The 19615-nt window shown below is 46.4% G+C and overlaps 1 protein-coding gene across 2 annotated transcripts in view; it reads right to left on the minus strand.

The window, feature by feature from the left end:
* Nucleotides 1-1548: 1548 nt before the first annotated feature.
* The window catches only part of COXFA4L2 (cytochrome c oxidase hypoxia associated subunit FA4L2), a 54036-nt gene continuing 35969 nt past the window's right edge, over nt 1549-19615 (minus strand). The window contains exons 3-4 of one of the 2 annotated variants that reach the window (XM_084832268.1): nt 6556-6616; nt 1549-6022 (exon numbers count right to left, since the gene is read on the minus strand). In XM_084832268.1, the coding sequence (XP_084688394.1) occupies nt 5966-6022; nt 6556-6616 (118 nt within the window). In that variant the 3' untranslated portion in view covers nt 1549-5965. The remainder of the gene's footprint in view (nt 6023-6555; nt 6617-19615) is intronic. The other variant, XM_084832269.1, reaches the window with a different exon arrangement.

The following is a 19615-nucleotide window of genomic DNA, read 5'->3' on the forward strand; positions in this document are numbered from 1 at the left end:
ATTCGCACTTGTGAAAAATGCAGAGATCCCCCTGCAATGTGCATTTGTATGCTTTAGCCTATAGGGGAAATGCACATTTTTGGCCAGTGTTTTTTATTTTAGCTATTTTTCTACAACTACATTTGTGTAACATTCTGCAAAGTTTAAAAAAAACAAAAAGTCTGCAAATCTGCAGAATCCGTGCAACTTAGGAAAAACCAGTCTGCTGCGGAATCCTTGGGTGGGCTTCATAGAAATCCGAACTCATGCAATTCCGTCACAGATTTCTCCAACATCCCCAGTAGTCTTAGTGGCTCTATGCTACCTCCAGTATCAGAGGCAGTGTGCCTATGTGCCCCATTTGCTGGGGAACATGAGCAGGAGGGTGCTATTGCACTCGTGTCCTGCTTAGGGGTTCCCCACAGGCAGCTGGGTTGGCCACTGTTTGAACAGAATACTGGACAGATGGACACTTAGTCTGATTCAACATGGCTCCTATGTACTCAAACCTAATAGATATCAATACCAGGGATAAGAACCATTGGGGGGGGGGGGAGGTGAGTGTGAGAAAGCAGACTCCCCACCCTGGTAGCAAAAGGGACTGTTGATTTGCTCCCATAGTTGGGAGGAAGGGCCGGCAAGCAGGAGGAGGGTTCTTAGCAGGAGCACGGCTGGAGAAGCTGCAGCTGTATTTGTGGTCATGGGGCAAAAAGGAGCATTTTCTGGTTTGTGACAGTCACCCTAAATTTAAAGTGTTGCCTATAGGAAGGGAGGGGGAAACTAATGATGAGAGAAATCGGGATGAGGGAGGGTTTGTTTCCAATTAAATGTAACTATTGGAGTGGCTCCCGCTGCCAGGCAAAGAGGGCTTAACTCCATAGACATGCATGGGGTAGATCAACTCACCCTACTCTGCATCCTTGTCCTGCCACCTGAATGGCCAATCTTGAATAGGAACAGGAAGCGCAGGCTATGCAACACCCTGGTATTCCCCCCACATCCAGCCGACCATGCCAGCGACTGAACATGTCCTCGTTTATGCCCTTATTTTCTCTGGAGCCTATTCAAAGACTTAGGAGGGAGGCTAAGCTAGGCTTTGCCAGGCCCCTGCGTGGGGATGGCTCAGTACCCAACTCGCTTCCTTCTTTCTCTGCTTGGCCTGGGGCCTGGATGATTTTCAGAGCGTTTCTGACGCTGCCATCGCTTAAACCAGCAACAAACTCTATTAGCTGCTACTGCAAATTGGATTTGTTCAATGCGATTGGATTTTGCCTCGGGCCTGTGTGGCTTTGTCAGGGAGGGGGGAAGCGGAGTGGGGAGTGGGGGGGGGGAGAGCCACTAATAATAGTGAATGTTGCATTTCTCTCCACAGTCCAAGCAGAACAGTCGTCTATCCCCAGCAGGCTTCATGAAAGTTCAGATTCAAGGGAGCAGGAGGTGACAACAGGTGCCTCTTCTCCGCTGCAGGTTTGCTAGACTGTGGTGCTTCCCGTCCCCTTGCCAGACACATCAGGTGGCCACTTATGCATTGGCAAAAGAAAAAGAGGATAGAAGAGGGCAATGATTTTCATAAAAATGCATGTTAATTGGTGTGTATAGATGCAAATGTAGAAATTACTATCATTTAGACAGAAATACCATACATGTCACCATGACCAGAAGACCCGTGTGCCTGCTCAGTCAAGGTGCTACCTGCTGATGGGCAACTTTAAGCTCTGCTCTTCCTTCTGGGGGTTCTTTATCTTTAAACCGGCTTTGGACTGGACAGCCCTTCAAATAGAGGACTGTCCTCTGTAAAGTAGGACACCTGGACACCTTACAGGCGTAGCCCTTTCAGAGCAAGGTGGAAACAGCCAGAGCAGTCCAGCAGAGGAAGCAGAAGCCCAAGTTGGTAGGTAATGTGGAAGTACTTTGATGAGGAGGGGGATGCAAAGCCAGCAGCATTCTTAGGCTATGACCAAAGACGACAGCGGCGCAGGTGAGGATCCACACCCCCTCTATGTGCACAGTTCTTAGTTCTGCAAGGATAGGCTTTCCAGATTGCAACTCAGAGGTTACACCTGTCTCTGCGGCAGCGAAAGAGGATGCTTACGTTGCTGCGGCAGCAACTCCATCCATCCATCCATCCATCCATCCATCCATCCCTGAGGTCTCGCCCTTCCCAACACTCCTCATTGCTGGGAGCAAAGTAAGTGTTCAGCTCATTCAAGCAAGCAGTGGAAAGGATGGGCAAGTCCTTTTGCTGCTGTGGAGGTGTCAAGAGACATGCAGGATCTCCGGTTGTGAACTGGCAGCCCTCGGCAAAGAAACCGCACACAGACGCGCTTCACATTCACTGTGAGTTTGTGCTGATGGTGGAGTAACGGTTAAGAGTAGAACTCTGCCTGCCCACTGACACATTCCCATCAGCTCAGTTTGGTTAGGGGTTTTATCCCCAAATCCCTCCAGGCGCAACTGCTTTCTCCTGCGCAGAGGCTAACGTTCTGATAGGGCTTCCAAATCTGTGGCTTCCTTTTCTCCAGCAATAAAATCCTCTTGCTATTGGGAAGATGGACGTAGCACAAGACTTCCAAGGCATTTGCGAGGGGGGCAGGGCATCTGCAGTGCTTCTCCCCCAGTTGTTGCAGATTACTAACTCCCCCACCATCCACAATAGTATGGTAGTGAAGGAGAATATTAAAACTGCCTGAACTGAACTGATGGGGCAGGGCTAGGTTAGTGGATGGTGGTAGGTGGGCAGTAAAGAACTTCGCAGGATGGCTAAATGTGTCTGGAAGTAGTTTGTGGGGGGAAGTGGAGAGGGAGAGCGGAACATCTGCAAAATCTGGAATGCTCGTCAGTTCTGCTTAGGGCCAAAACTGATTTAAGCACAAGATCCAGCCTAAAGTCCTGCATTTAAAACAGGGCTTTCTGCTTCTGTTTTAAATGCAGGATCACAGCTCCCTTTTTCACCTGCTCCCTCTCCCGCTTCCCTTTCCCCTCCTTCTCCCCGTATCTGAGTCTTCCATTATCTTTCATTGGTCTCGCTCCTCTTCTTGCCGCGTTTCCTCTTTTCATGGAGGGAACTCAAGCGGAACACAACGGGGTCATTTGATAGCTCATTTTCTGCGATCTCTTTAAAAACGACACAAAGGGCATTTAGTGCAGGAGACGCCTTGGAGGTTCACGGCATCATGTAAAGAGCTCGCAAACTTCCATGAAGGAGCAATCTTAATCACAGGATAAAAGCTCCGTGTGAAGAAAGCCTTTGCCTTTTAAAATAGCGGGAGGAGGTGGAAGTTGGCTTCCAATTTTAACTGGAGCAGCAGCACTGGAGGAGGAGTTTTTAAAGCTTTCCCCTCTGTATAGCTTTCCTATCAAAATTGCCCCCTCCCAAATTGGGGGAAACAGACCCTTTATTATGCTTGTATTTCCTACTCCCAGTGGGGCTTAACAGCAGCTTTGGAGGAGACAGGGCATGATCTCAGTTGGGGGGAAGGCTTAGCACCACTCCCCTGATGCTGCTCTGATGAAAATCAGAGCTCCCTCCTCCTTGGCTGCTTTAAAGGAGAAAGAAACAGCAAGATCTTCCAGTGGGGCTCTTCTGTGTCATGTCTGTTTGGCCTCCTTAGCAGTGGGAGGCATCTGTTGAATGGGGGTGAGAGAAAGTGACTGTATTCCCTAGTGCTGTAGCCCCAGAAGAGGGCAAGTGCGGGGGTGGGGGGTCTGGTCTTCAAACAGCTGTTAGCATCTGTGGCACTTTAAGCAGTTCCCTGCTCAGTGGCACGTCCTCTGGTCCTATTCTCACATCTGGTCTGTATTTGTGCTTTGCTTTGGAGCCAGACCAAATAACCGAAAGGGGAGGCAGACAGTACTCTTTTTTGGCCGATAGTTGAAGCCAGTTTGAAAGAGGGGAATTGTTGCTTGTGGTGTGTATGCTCACATCACACTTTGCTTCTGCTAAACAGGTTTTGCAGGTTCTGTTATTCTTTCAAAAAACAAGAACACCAGTTTAAGCGGAGGTGTCGGTGGGACAGAGTTTATGTTCACCATGAAAAATGAAACCTCTCTCAAACTACTTTTGTTGCTCTTAAAACACGTCTGTCTCCAGGCTTAGTAGCTTCTAGAGCAGGGGTGGGGAACATGTGACCCTTTGGGTTTTGTTAGACTGCAATCCCCATCATCCCTCACCATTGGCCCTGCTGGCTAGGGCTGATGGGAGCTGCAGTCCAACAGCACGTGGACCGCCTGATGTTCCACTCCTCTGTTCTAGAGGCTGTAATGTTCCTTCCCAATGTATTTGCAGCTTCATTTTGCACTTGTACGATGTTCGTGCTTCTGCCTTCACACATATGTGAGTACATACCAGGGCCGCCCCTACCATTAGGCAGAGTGAGGCAGTTGCCTCAAGTGGAAGATTCTGGGAAGTGGCAGCAAGATGTTGGAGAGCTGTGTGCCAAGTGACCTGCCCTGTGCCCCCTAAGTTAGCCTACTGCCTTCAGGTGTGGTGGAGGATGCTGTCCCATTGCCCATGTTTGAAGAAACAATCCAGCTGGCTTTTTTCCATAGGAGAGGGTGCCGTCTTGTTCTTTGCCCCCGGCAGCAAAATGTCTTGGGCCGGCCCTGGTACACACCACTGACATCAGGGGGACAAGTTAGTCATTGCTAACTTAAATCCCATTGGTTTCAATGGGTCTGTTCTCAGCATGACTAAGTCTGGAGCCAACCCAACATATGGATATGCACAAGAGCAAATGCCAGTAAGTAAATTACTTACTTTGTACAAATACAGGAACTGGGATTTCAATTTCTGGTCTGTTCGAGAAGCCCCTCTCCTTAACCCCACATATGTAGAGATGGGCTGTGGTTACGTGGCAGTGTGTGAAAGGCACTCTGCAAGTGCTCAAAGGAACTCTCTTCATTATTCCTAGATTGCATATTACAGGGCTGAGTCGTGGCACAGAAAACAGATTTCTGTTTAGGGGCTAAGTCCTAGTTGGCCCTGACTCAAATGAAAGAAAAGCCTGACTGTGCATACAGAATATGTCTGCTCCTATTGCACATATCCTTGTATACCTAGTTGTGTGGATACTCAGAGGATGCATGTACAGTATGCACAGTGGGTGTGCATGCACCCCTATATACATCCTTATACTTGGATCACATTTTGTACCCAAACACCTCTGCATGGAAAAACGTAGAAATGTTAGAGAATCATTTCACACACATACACACACACACATTATTCAGATGCCCCATATAATAATACTCCAATGCATAAGCATAACAATGCAATTGCCAGTTCTACAAATTAGCATACCACCTAACCTCACCAACTGCTCATGAAGCCCAGATGGATCCTGTGAAAACGTCCCAGTCAGGACACTTTAAGTCATGCTGCATCATTCCTCAGGCCCTTCTCCCACCCCTGCACTTCCTCCCACCCTGGACTTGACTCTCTTATGGATGGCATCTCCCCTAAGACCAGCATTAACCAGCTCTAGGATCTACTTTCTGGTGCCGTCTTTTCTTTGTGGGAATGGTAATTGCGAGCGTGGGAGACAGGAAATGCAGCAAGTGGGAGGTCAGGGCCATTCACAGGAAGGGGTTGGAAAATATTGAACCGAGACGTCTCCACAGGACCCAAAAGAAACATCTTTTGTTTCCCTCTTGCTTTCTCTCCCCTGCCACTTTAATAAATTAGCTGTTTGTTACTGCAATATACAGAAGCATTTCATATAAAAGAATGGGTTAATATTTTCCTTGGTGTCTGCTGGATGGCCTGTTGAGATTTTACTGGTGTGGTATCGTCAGAATCACTCAGAGGCAGGCAGGAAGCAGTGGCGGCAGCAGCTTGGCATGTACACAGTGAATAGCACTTTCATGGCAATTTCAGTGAATGGCACTTAAAGGGCCAGCAGGAGAGCAGAAGATGTGGCCATGCAGAGTGGCAAGTCAAGTGGTCCTAAAGTGGCAGGGGCTGGAAAACGACTTGGCCATGGCACCCTCAGAAGTCTGGCCGATCCTTCTTCAGGGCTTTGTAGTCCGTGGAGACAGCCATAAACTAGGGAAGAAAGGGTTGCTGGTGAATTACTGTTTGCATTCTTTGCCGCGCTGGAACTGTGGTGTGAGGCAATTTGGGTCTTTCCTTTAAATACCCTCCATAAATCCCTCCAGAGTTGGGACCCCATCCCCACATTTATCACTGTTCCAGGGTTGTTGGGTGTCTGCTGAGGCCTGCACCCCTGTAGGGGGCCACAGCCACTCTATGGAGCCTCCTGTTCTTGCAAGCTCCTCCGTTCTCGCTATGGTTGCCTGTTCACCTGCCTTTTCCAAGCATGCAAACAATGACAAGGGTGAGGAGACAGAGCAGCATCCCCTCCTCATGCTCTCCCTATGGGCAGCTGTGTGGGTTGGGCTAAGAGGGAGAGGATGAGTGAGTGGACAGCAGTGCCTTGGAGAGGAGGGCCCCTCGCTGAGGTCACCTACCTAAGGGCCCCCTGAAATCTGGAGCCAGCATTGGTTCCAGTACTGGGGCATTTTCTTTATTCTCTTTGTTTTGAGCTAGACTGATCAAATGTGTAATCCCCCACATACCTTGTACTGGTCATTCGGACTCAGTTTATTCCATGGTTCCGGATTGTTCTTCTTATCCCAACTGGAAGGAGACAACGGAAGGTTATATGCCAAAAGTGTTTACTTAGGGATGTGCTAGAGACGACTCTACACATGGACATCACCAGATGGTCAATATCAAAATCAGATTGATTATGTCCTTTGCAGCCAAAGATGGAGAAACTCTATACAGTCAGTAAAAACAAGATCTGGAGCTGACTGTGGCTCAGATCATGAGCTGCTTGTTGCAAAATTTCGGCTGAAATTGAAGAACGTAGGGAAAATCACTAAACCATTCCGGTATGACCTAAATCATATCCCTTATGAATATACAATGGAGGTGAGGAATAGATTTCAGGGATTAGACCTGATAGACAGAGTGCCTGAGGAACTATGGACGGAGGTCCGTAACATTGTTCAGGAGGCAGCAACGAAATCCATCCCAAAGAGAAAGAAATGCAAGAAAGCCAAGTGGCTGTCTGAGGAGGCTTTACAAGTAGCTGAGGAAAGAAGGGAAGCGAAAAGCAAGGGAGAAAGGGGAAGATATATCCAACTGAATGCAGAGTTCCAGAGAATAGCAAGGAGAGAGAAGAAGGCCTTCTTAAATGAACAATGCAAAGAAATCGAGGAAAACAACAGAATGGGAAAGACTAGAGATCTCTTCAAGAAAATCGGAGATCTCAAGGGAATGTTTTGTGCAAAGATGGGCATGATAAAGGACAAAGAAGGCAGGGACCTAACAGAAGCAGATGAGATTAAGAAGAGGTGGAAAGAATACACAGAAGAACTATACAGGAAAGATCTGAATGTCCTGATAGCCATGATAGTGCAGTCACTGAACTTGAGCCGGACATCCTCGAGAGTGAAGTCAAGTGGGCCTTAGGAAGCATTAGTAACAACAAAGCTAGCGGAGATGACAGTCTTCCAGCTGAGCTATTTAAAATCCTAAAAGATGATGCTGTTAAAGTGCTGCACTCAATATGCCAACAAATCTGGAACACTCAACAGTGGCCGCAAGACTGGAAATGGTCAGTTTACATTCCAATTCCAAAGAAGGGCAACGCCAAAGAGTGTTCAAACTACCGCACAATTGCACTCATTTCACATGCCAGCAAGGTTATGCTCAAAATCCTACAAGCTAGGCTTCAGCAGTATGCGAACCGAGAACTACCGGAAGTACAAGCTGGGTTCCGAAGAGGCAGAGGAACTAGAGATCCAGCGCCAACATTCACTGGATCATGGAGAAAGCAAGAGAATTCCAGAAAAACGTCTATTTCTGCTTCATTGACTACGCTAAAGCCTTTGATTGTGTGGATCACAACAAACTGTGGCAAATTCTTAAAGTGATGGGAGTACCAGACCACCTTACCTGTCTCCTGAGAAACCTGTACGAGGGTCAAGAAGCAACAGTAAGAACCAGACATGGAACAACCAATTGGTTCAAAATTGGGAAAGGAGTACGACAAGGCTGCATATTGTCACCCTGCTTATTTAACTTATATGCAGAGTACATCATGAGAAACGCCGGGTTGGATGAATCACAGGTCGGAATTAAGATTGCCGGGAGAATTATCAACAACCTCCGATATGCAGACGATACCACTGTAATGGCAGAAAGCGAAGAGGATCTAAAGAGCCTCTTGTTGAGGGTGAAAGAGGAGAGTGCAAAAGCTGGTTTGAAACTCAACATTAAAAAAACGAAGATCATGGCATCTGGCCCCATCACTTCCTGGCATATAAAAGGGGAAGAAATGGAAGCTGTGACAGATTTTATTTTCTTGGGCTCCAAGATCACTGCAGACGGTGACTGTAGCCATGAAATTCAAAGACGCTTGCTCCTTAGGAGGAAAGCTATGGCAAACTTAGGCAGCATAGTAAGAAGCAGAGACATCACCTTGCCGACAAAGGTCCGTATAATCAAAGCTATGGTTTTCCCAGTAGTAATGTATGGCTGTGAGAGCTGGACTATAAGGAAGGCTGAGTGCTGAAGAATTGATGCTTTCGAACTGTGGTGCTGGAGAAGACTCTTACGAATCCCCTGGACTGCAAGGAGGTCAAATCAGTCCATCCTAAAGGAAATCAACCCTGAGTGCTCATTGGAAGGACAGATACTGAAGCTGAAGCTCAAATATTTTGGCCACCTAATGCGAAAAGTCACTGGAAAAGACCCTGATGCTGGGAAAGATGGAAGGCAAAAGGAGAAGGGGACAACAGAATATGAGATGGCTAGATAGCCTCACCGATGCAATGAATATGAACTTGAGCACACTCCGGGAGAGAGCGGAGGGCAGGAAGGCCTGGTGTGCTATGGTCCATGGGGTCACGAAGAGTCGGACACGACTGAATGACTGAACAACAACAAAAAGGCCAAAGCACTGCCATTCCTAAGCTACACAGATAGCATGATCAGAAAGGAAATTATGAGTGACACTAAGGTGGCCACTTATGCATTCCCACTCAAAAGGAAATGCATCACAAAAAAGAGGACAAAAGAAGATAGCATTTTGCATAAGATCTGCATATGCTAATTTATACGTGTAGATGCAAACTGAGAAATAACACCTATAATTTGAATAGAAACTCAGTCCATCTCACCCTAGTGTGGAAGGCTGTAACCGCTAGGAGATCTGTGTGCCTGCTCAGTCTTCAATCCAAGTGCTAATGACTGATGGGCAACTTCAAGGCCCCTCCCTGCTCTCCCTCCTTTTGGTTCTTTCTGGACACCCCAGCAACTGGAGGTCACCTTCAAATAGAGGACTGTCCTCTATAAAGCAGGACACCTGGCCATTCTAGGTCAACACACATTAAAGCTTGGCCCCAACTTTCTCTGTGAGAGGGCGCTCTCCTTCTAACACAAGGATACAAGAAGAGCCCTGCTGGATCAGACCAAGGGTCCATCTAGTCCAGCATTCTGTTCACACAGTGGCCACTTAGCTGCCCACGGGAAACTCACAAGTGGGACAGGAGTGCAACAGCACCCTCCCACCCATGTTCCCCAGCAACTGGTGTACATGGGCACACTGCCTCTGATACTGGAGGTAGCACATAGCCATCAGGACTAGTAGCCGTTGATAGCCTTCTCCTACAAGAATTTGTCTAACTCCCTTTGAAAGCCATCCAAACTTGTGGCCATCACCACTTCTTGTGGTAGCGAATCCCATAGTCTAACTATGTGCTGTGTGAAGAAGTCCTTCCTTTTATCTGTCCTAAATCTCTCCCTTTGTTGCTTGTTAATCAGTAGGAAGGGTCCAAGTCCCATTGATAAAAAAGTTAGATCAGATACTTTAGACAGCCCTAAAGCTGTAGAATAGAGCTGCGTGTGTAATAGTAAATTCTGAACTGCTGGAGCTCATCATGTCAGTCCCCATAGCCCTGTCCCCAAGGAGAATCCATACTCACCCTGCCCCTAGGAATGTTATACACAAGGGAGCTAAAACTCCATCACAAAACAGAGACATCAAAAAACAAACCACTAATAAAATCTCGCAACCATCTTATGCATAATTATCTGGGGAAGCTCCACTGATTTCAGTGGTACATACTTCTGACTGTATAGGTTCAACAGAGCTTTAACAAAAGAACTTCAGCCAGCTTTAGGGCACAATCCTATGCATGTTTAGACAGAAAAAAAAGTCCTACAACTCCCAGTATGCCTCTGCCAGCCATGCTGGCTGGGGAATGCTGGGAGTTGTAGGACTTTTTTTCTATCTAAACATGCATAGGATTGCGCCCTAAGTTAAGGATGGTCAAATCTGTCAGTTTCACTTTCTTCCACATTTCAACTTTTTAAAATCTCATGTTCTTTCTCTCATGAATATGATTTTTTTTTTTTGGCGAATTTTGATAAATTCATATTGGAAATGAACTGCACTAGCCAAACTCAATAGGTGCAGCTATTCCCACATGGAGGACCATGATATACCTGCCTGTCTTATAGCTGTCAAAGATGCTTGAATATAAAGGGATTCAAACAAAGACTTTTAAGAGCAAAGCACTCAAAGCTCTGGACCTAGATGGACAAACCTGTGAGTTTCAGTTTCTCCCACATTCAATTTTTTAAATCTCAAATTCTTATTGCCCTGAATATGGAGGACTTGGCAAATTTTGTTAAATTCTTATCAAAACCAAAGTGAAATTAAATTTTCACCCATCCCTAGCTGAAATGCAACCTTTATTTTTAATTAGCAATGCAAACAATCTTGCAAAGTAGTGCTAGCCTTTAAACTGCTAACGTAAAATAGGAACCCCTCGAAGAAAAGCAATGACATATCCAGTATGTGTGTGTGTGTGTGTTTATGTTTGTGTACATGCACATGCATATACACATGCACATTGCTTTTCTGTTATTTATCCTCAAAAGAGCCAACTGGTTAAAAGCTCCATCATAAAACACTGATACCCAAAACCAACCAACCACTAATAAAATCTCACTGTAATCCTACACATAATTACCTGGGAGTAAGTGCCATTGAACTCAGAGGTGCTTACTTCTGACTGCATAGATTCAGCTTGTATAGCTTGTAAAATACATTGAGCTTTAACAATACCTTCAGCCAGCTGAAATGTAACCTTTAGCTTTCCATTAGAAATGCAAACAATCTTACAAAGAAATGTTGCCCTTTAAACTGCTAGCATAAAGTAAGAATCCCATTAAAGAAAAGAAAAGCAGTATCCAGCCTCTCCTTGATTACTTTCCTAATTCTCTGACTTCCTCCATGCTAATTTGTCACAAACAATAGAACTTGATAGCCTTGTTATCACCTTGTTTGCTTGCCAGAGGAAGGAGGGTCCATCAGTTACCCTGGTGCTCCTGCAGATGAGGGCATTGCTGTTTCTGGGGAAAAAGTCCCTGAGCTGCCCTCCCCTGCATTCTCACCCTACTAACCCATGGGTAGAATGAGTATCCCAAAATTGTAATTCTTTTTGTGTACACGCAGAGCCCACCTTTTTTAGATTGGCTTTTTCTACTGCCCTTTTCCCAAAAGAAAGAGAGAGAATTTACGTCAGTTATACAGGATAAGTTGGTACATTGTTCATGTACTGATTATGGAACAGAAGCTGGGCCTAGTCAAGCCCGTACGGCAGTGTGTAGACCTTCCTTATGAATTGACCTCATGTGTGGCTACGGTGACGGAAGCTGCAGTTGTATTTGGTCTTGTGTGCTGATTCTGCCGCTGTTGGCACTGCACACGAGTTCAGAAGCGTATACGCAAGACACTGCTTGGCTACTGTTCCTCATTCCACCTGCCCTGTTTCCCGACCTGGAGGTAGTCAAGCAGGCTGAGGTAAAACTCCATCTGTCACAGATGAAGGACTAGGGCAGCCTTCCCTGTGTTCTCATTTCCAGAGGACTGTTGTGAAGGGAGGAAGGGGGGGGTACCCTAACTCCCGGCAGTGGAGGCAGGGACAAATGTTTGCTCAAATTGAACACCAACCCAGCAAGGTAGGCTGCCATGACCCCATATGTCCAACTCAGCCTTAGTCAGGGAACTCTCCGACCTTACAGGACACCCTTAAGGCTTATGAAATGAAGGCTCAAGCAGGCACTCTCTATTTCAGCGCCCTAGGCCTGAAACTCTCAACAGTAGGAATAACCAAGACGAATGCTCTGGACTTGGTATCACAGCTTAACTGGAATGAAGCACACACATTCATAGGTGGTACATTTATGTACAAAAGGGAAAAGGGATAATATACAAAAGAAACAACAATATTTCAAAACAATACATACACGGCAAAAAAACAAAACTGACTAAACCTGGCTATACGTACCAATGACACGGGCCTTCAGTAGAACAGGGCCACAGAAAGTGAAGGAAATCCTCACCAGCTAGGCTGGTGAGGACGAGGGAGAGGGCCTTCTCTGTGGTGGCCCCCACTCGGTGGAACTCCCTCCCTAGGGAACTCCGCCATCCCCCTCTTTAATGAGCTTCCACCATGCACTGAAAACTTGGTTATTCAGGCAGGCATTTGGGGTGGGTTAGGGTATTTTTAAATAATGTTTTAATGTATAATTTTACTGTTTTAAATTGTACTGTTGTACATCGCCCAAAGTGGCAGGGTGACTGATTTTATACCCAAAGGTCTTAAGCAAATCGGGGGTGATCCCTATTAGCCAATCCTGGATGGGAACAATCTACCCAGACTTTCTGGGGGGCAGAAAGATCTCACCAACACTCGTTCAGTCCAATTAGTGAGGGCTCTACTGTGGCCTTGAAGCCTGGAATGGCCGAGATAACACACCCAGATGAATACATGCAGGCTCAACCTTACAGAATGGAACTTTACAGGCTGCTAAGACACAGACCAAAAAAATGGATTTCTTGACAAGTGTTCTGTATTTGAAGGACTGTCCTGTCTGGTTTAGGGACAGTTAGCTCCTGAACAGGCAGGCACACAGGTCACCTGGTCACAGTCTTCCACATTATGGTGAGATGTACTGTATTTCTATTTAAATTATAATCATTATTTCTAAGTGTGGGTCTATATATAAAAATTAGCATATGCAAATTTTATGCAAAGCACCATGAGTTTTTGTCCTCTTTTTTGGTGATGCCATGTGTATTATTTAGTTGTGAAGCACACAACTAATATTTATCTTCTCTATCCCCCCACCCGCTGCTCACCATTCCATGCTTCACAAGTGTTTCTACATTCGTGATATGTTAGAGCAAACCTGATTAAAAGAAAACAAGAAATACTCTTGAGACTGTGCAGTTTTGCATTTTAAACTCACTTAAACCAAAAAAGAGACGACTCTACACATGGATATCACCAGATGGTCAATATCGAAATCAGATTGATTACGTCCTTTGCAGCCAAAGATGGAGAAGCTCTATACAATCAGTAAAAACAAGAGCTGGAGCTGACTGTGGCTCAGATCATGAGCTTCTTGTTGCAAAATTTCGGCTTAAATTGAAGAATGTAAGGAAAACCACTAAACCATTCAGGTATGACCTAAATCATATCCCTTATGAATATACAGTGGAGGTGAGGAATAGATTTCAGGGATTAGACCTGATAGACAGAGTGCCTGAGGAACTATGGACGGAGGTCCGTAACATTGTTCAGGAGGCAGCAACGAAATCCATCCCAAAGAAAAAGAAATGCAAGAAAGCCAAGTGGCTGTCTGAGGAGGCTTTACAAGTAGCTGAGGAAAGAAGGGAAGCGAAAAGCAAGGGAGAAAGGGGAAGATATATCCAACTGAATGCAGAGTTCCAGAGAATAGCAAGGAGAGACAAGAAGGCCTTCTTAAATGAACAATGCAAAGAAATCGAGGAAAACAACAGAATGGGAAAGACTAGAGATCTCTTCAAGAAAATCCGAGATCTCAAGGGAACGTTTTGTGCAAAGACGGGCATGATAAAGGACAAAGAAGGCAGGGACCTAACAGAAGCAGATGAGATTAAGAAGAGGTGGAAAGAATACACAGAAGAACTATACAGGAAAGTTCTGAATGTCCCTGATAACCATGATAGTGCAGTCACTGAACTTGAGCCGGACATCCTCGAGAGTGAAGTCAAGTGGGCCTTAGGAAGCATTAGTAACAACAAAGCTAGTGGAGATGACAGTATTCCAGCTGAGCTATTTAAAATCCTAAAAGATGATGCTGTTAAAGTGCTGCACTCAATATGCCAACAAATTTGGAACACTCAACACTGGACACAAGACTGGAAAAGGTCAGTTTACATTCCAATTCCAAAGAAGGGCAATGCCAAAGAGTGTTCAAACTACCGCACAATTGCACTCATTTCACATGCCAGCAAGGTTATGCTCAAAATCCTACAAGCTAGGCTTCAGCAGTATGCTAACTGAGAACTACCGGAAGTACAAGCTGGGTTTCGAAGAGGCAGAGGAACTAGAGATCAAATCGCCAACATTCGCTGCATCATGGAGAAAGCAAGAGAATTCCAGAAAAACGTCTATTTCTGCTTCATTGACTACGCTAAGGCCTTTGATTGTGTGGATCACAACAAACTGTGGCAAATTCTTAAAGTGATGGGAGTACCAGACCACCTTACCTGTCTCCTGAGAAACCTGTACGAGGGTCAAGAAGCAACAGTAAGAACCGGACATGGAACAACCGAGTGGTTCAAAATTGGGAAAGGAGTACGACAAGGTTGCATATTGTCGCCCTGCTTATTTAACTTATATGCAGAGTACATCATGAGAAACGCCGGTTTGGATGAATCACAGGTCGGAATTAAGATTGCCGGGAGAATTATCAACAATCTCCGATATGCAGACGATACCACCCTAATGGCAGAAAGCGAAGAGGATCTAAAGAGCCTCTTGTTGAGGGTGAAAGAGGAGAGTGCAAAAGCTGGTTTGAAACTCAACATTAAAAAAACGAAGATCATGGCATCTGGCCCCATCACTTCCTGGCATATAGAAGGGGAAGAAATGGAAGCTGTGACAGATTTTATTTTCTTGGGCTCCAAGATCACTGCAGACGGTGACTGTAGCCATGAAATTAAAAGACGCTTGCTCCTTGGGAGGAAAGCTATGGCAAACCTAGACAGCATAGTAAGAAGCAGAGACATCACCTTGCCGACAAAGGTCCGTCTAATCAAAACTATGGTTTTCCCAGTAGCAATGTATGGCTGTGAGAGCTGGACTATAAGGAAGGCTGAGCACCGAAGAATCGATGCTTTCGAACTGTGGTGCTGGAGAAGACTCTTACGAGTGCCCTGGACTGCAAGGAGGTCAAATCAGTCCATCCTAAAGGAAATCAACCCTGAGTGCTCATTGGAAGGACAGATAATGAAGCTGAAGCTCAACTATTTTGGCCACCTAATGCGAAGAGAAAACTCCCTGGAAAAGACCCTGATGCTGAGAAAGACTGAAGGCAAAAGGAGAAGGGGACGGCAGAGGATGAGATGGCTAGATAGCATCACCGATGCAATGAATATGGACTTCAGCACGCTCCGGGAAAGAGCGCAGGACAGGAAGGCCTGGCGTGCTATGGTCCATGGGGTCACGAAGAGTCGGACACGACTGAACGACTGAACATCAAACCAAAATACCATCATGACTATAGGAATAAAATGAAGTTTGCTTCTGCTGTCCTGATGTGAAACAGAATTTCTTAGGAATAAACACCAGTTTCTTATAGAAAAGGATATATATATATATATATATATATATATATATATATATAAAGTAAAAATAATAAAATGAGCATCTGTAGCCATGTACATGCCTAACCAGCCACTCCCTGACTATAACATTTTTATTTTAAATCAGGTGCTGACACCGGGCCTGTTTGGCACTTCCATTCTCTGAGTGGCCATTTGCCCTCCCCTCCCCCCTAAGTCTGTGGAGCCCAGGATAGGGCCAGCCCTCTCATTAAGTGGGGTGAATTCCCTGCCTCAGGACATGGATCTGGGAGGTTTATTTATTTATTTATTGCATTTATATCCCGCCTTTTTTCCTCTTGCAAGGAACCCAAGGCGGCTTACATGATCCTCCTCCTCTCCCTTTTTTCCTCACAACAACAACCCTGTGAGGTAGGTTGGGCTGAGAGTCTGTGACTGACCCAAAGTCACCCAGTGAGCTTCCATGGCTGAGTGGGGACTAGAACCCTGATCTCCCAGCTCCCAGTCCAGCACTCTAGGCTATGGGTGCCGCTGCTGCTGCTGCCCTATGACTCGCAAAGCGAGGCATAGGGCAGGCAGCTGCTCTAGAGAGCCTCACTGGTTACTCTCCTGCTGCAGCAAATCCAGCTCCTCCTCCTCCTCCCGACCCATAGCAACAGCTTGCCCCTCCTCTTCCCCCCCCATGTTGCCTTGGCGACTCACACTGCCCCCCACCAGCAGCGGTGGTGGTGGGTCTTCTGCCGGTTCTGGCTCTGGATTTTGACACCGGGGTCCAGCCCTAGCTGTACCACTGTTTTTCTATGGAGTGGCAGTTGGCCTCTATACACCACCACATTGAAGTTGAAAGGAAACACACCCAGATGGGAGCAAAGTCAGGACTTTCAGCTGTAATTCAAGGGGTTTGACAAAAGTGGGGCACTAACCATTCAGGAAGGACAGCCAGTGGCATACCCCCCCCCCCCGTCGTTGGGGGCTCATAAGTAATGGAACGAATGGCTGACAAGCAGCTGCATGGCCAGGAGTGGCCTGTTTCCTGGGCACCCCATGACCAATCAAGCAGATAAAAGGCCTGGAGGTGGTTCTGAGTGTTACATTTGCATTTGGTAGCTGTTCACTGGAACCCCCAACGTGAGATCCAAAGAGGTGTCCATGCGAGTGAAGGAGGCCATCATTCGGCTGAGGAAACAAAATAAACCCATCAGAGAGATAGCAAAAACATTGGGAGTGGCCAACACAACAGTCTGGAACATCCTGAAAAAGAAGGAATTAACTGGCAAGCTCAGCAACAGCAAAAGGCCTGGAAGACCACGGAAGACAACTAAAGTGGATGACCACAGAATTCTGCTCATGGTGAAGAGGAACCCTTTCACAACATCTAGCCAGGTCAAGAACGCTCTTGAGGAGGTAGGCATGTCATTGTCAACATCTACAGTCAAGAGACGGCTTATGAATGTAAATACAGAGGCTTCACAACAAGGTGCAAACCACTGGTAATGTTCAAGAACCGAAAGGCCAGATTAGCCTTTGCCAGCAAACACCTAAAAAAGCCTGCCCAGTTCTGGAATAAGATTCTTTGGACTGATGAGACCAAGTTTAACTTGTACCAGAATGATGGGAAGAGAAAAGTATGGAGAAGGAAAGGAACAGCTCATGATCCAAAGCGTACCACATCATCTGTCAAACATGGTGGAAGCAGTGTTATGGCATGGGCATGTATGGCTGCCAATGGAACCAGGTCACTGGTGGTTATTGATGACCTGACTGCTGATAAAAGCAGCAAGATGAATTCTGAAGTGCATAGGGCTATACTGTCTGCTCAGATTCAGCCGAATGCTGCCAAACTGATAGGACGCCGCTTCATATTGCAGATGGATAATAACCCAAAACATACAGCAAAAGCTACCCAAGTATTTCTCAAGGCAAAGAAGTGGGGTGTTCTTCAATGGCCAAGTCAGTCACCTGATCTCAACCCAATAGAGCATGCTTTTCACTTACTGAAGATAAGACTGAAGGCAGAAAGACCTACGAACAAGCAGCAGCTGAAGGCAGCTGCAGTCAAGGCCTGGCAAAGCATCTCGAGGGAGGAAACTCAGCATTTGGCCATGTCCATGGCTTCCAGACCTCAGGCAGTCATTGACTGCAAAGGATTTTCATCCAGGTATTAAAGGCGACCCTTAAGTTTGAAATGATGTTGGTTTGTTCCATGACTTATGAGACCCCAACGATTGGGGTGTGTGTGTATGCCACTGGCTGTCCTTCCTGAATGGGTAGTGCCCCACTTTTGTCAAAGCCCTTGAATTGCAGCTGGAAGCCCTGACTTCGCTCCCATCTGGGTGTGTTTCCTTTCAACTTCAATGTGGTGGTGTACAGAGGCCTACTGCCAAAACAGTTATCCTTGCTCCAATATTTCTGGCCCTGACTGTATATAAAGGATATGTCTACCAACCACTGCTGGCTCCAGCTTTTTGAGGGCCCTTGGGAAGAAACCCTCTATAGGCCCCCTCCCTCAGTGAGTCCACCTTCTCCCCACCATTGTCCCCAGCTGCTCTTGCTCCTCCTCCTCTTTCTCATCATTGCTACCTTTTGCTTGCTTGAGGGGCATGGAGCAAGCACCCAGTGGCATCTCCTGCTCTTCCTTCTCACTGCCACCGTTGTCTGGGCCAGAACGAGAGGCAGATGAACACACCGGAAGAGGAGGAGCAAGGCCAGGGGACTCTTCTCAGTGGGCCCCTGCTGGGATGTGGGCCCTCAGCAGGCGCCCAACCACGCCTGCCCATGACGCTAAGCTTAAACATGCGCAAGGCTCCCTGCTGTGTGTGCACATCTTCATGCTTGCCTCCCAGAATGGGTGGAGCAGCCGTGCCCCCCTCCCCGTCTGCAATCACAGACACATCAGGGTTTTTGCGATTTAGCTGCTCACTCTGGTTCCTTAGCAAGTAATGCAATGCGCTAACAAGATGATGGTTGTAGGCCACAAACTGCCAGTTCTTGTTGCAATCCTCTTCTATTGACTACACTAACCATATAATCAATATGGAGAGAGATTTTATTTTTTTGTCCCAAATTGCCTTTTGAGGCATAAAAGTATTAAAAGTGAACATGAAACAATTTGAAAAATCTTAGTCCAGAACCATGGGGCCGTGGGGCAGCTTCTGTAGAAGAGCTACTGCAATAGGGTCTGCCTGGCCCTTGGCAACTAAACCCCGACCCTACCCCCAAATGCTAAGGGGCACTTTGAAATCCTGACCTACCTCACAGGAAGGGTTATGGACAACGATATCTTTGAACAGAAGCTGAGTGTGTTAGGGATAAATAATAGGGAACGTATATAACATTGACTTAATGCATTGTGATTTTCTTATTGAACTTCGAATTGAATAATAACAATTACATTTCTATCCCACCTTTTTTCCTCTTGCAAGGATCTCGAGGTGGCTTACATGATCCTCCTCCTTTTGATTTTAACTTCACAACATCCCTGTGAGGTAGGTTAGGCTGAGAGTCAGTGACTGGCCTAAAGTCACCCAGTAAGCTTCATTAGCTGAGTGGGGACTAGAACCCGGATCTCCCCAGTCCCACGCTCTGACCATTATGCCACATTGTTTATGGGCAGTCCAGTCCTAATCCTCATCCCAGAGAACTCTTCCATTGGAGCCTCCAAGATATCGAGACCCCAGCTTGGCGATGCAAACAGGGTGGAAGCAAGGGAGGAGCAGTGTTTTCTCTCCTTTTCCTTCCCCGGCTGGGGTATTTCTTTTTTAACTGATTCCCTCCCATTAAGAGAATTAATATTTGCCAGCTCTGGTGCTGGTATAGATTACAGGCCATTTGGGAGGCATGGCCAGAGGCCAGGAGATCTGTGGATCCTTTGGATCCCCAGCTTCTCCTGAACCCCTGTCCCCAGCATGCCTCTTTCCCCCGCTCTCCAGTGTCAGAGATCTGAT

This window comes from Heloderma suspectum, chromosome 2, assembly GCF_057233095.1.
Source record: "Heloderma suspectum isolate Gila_16-S chromosome 2, 16-S_ref, whole genome shotgun sequence".
Taxonomy (NCBI): Eukaryota; Metazoa; Chordata; class Lepidosauria; order Squamata; family Helodermatidae; genus Heloderma; species Heloderma suspectum.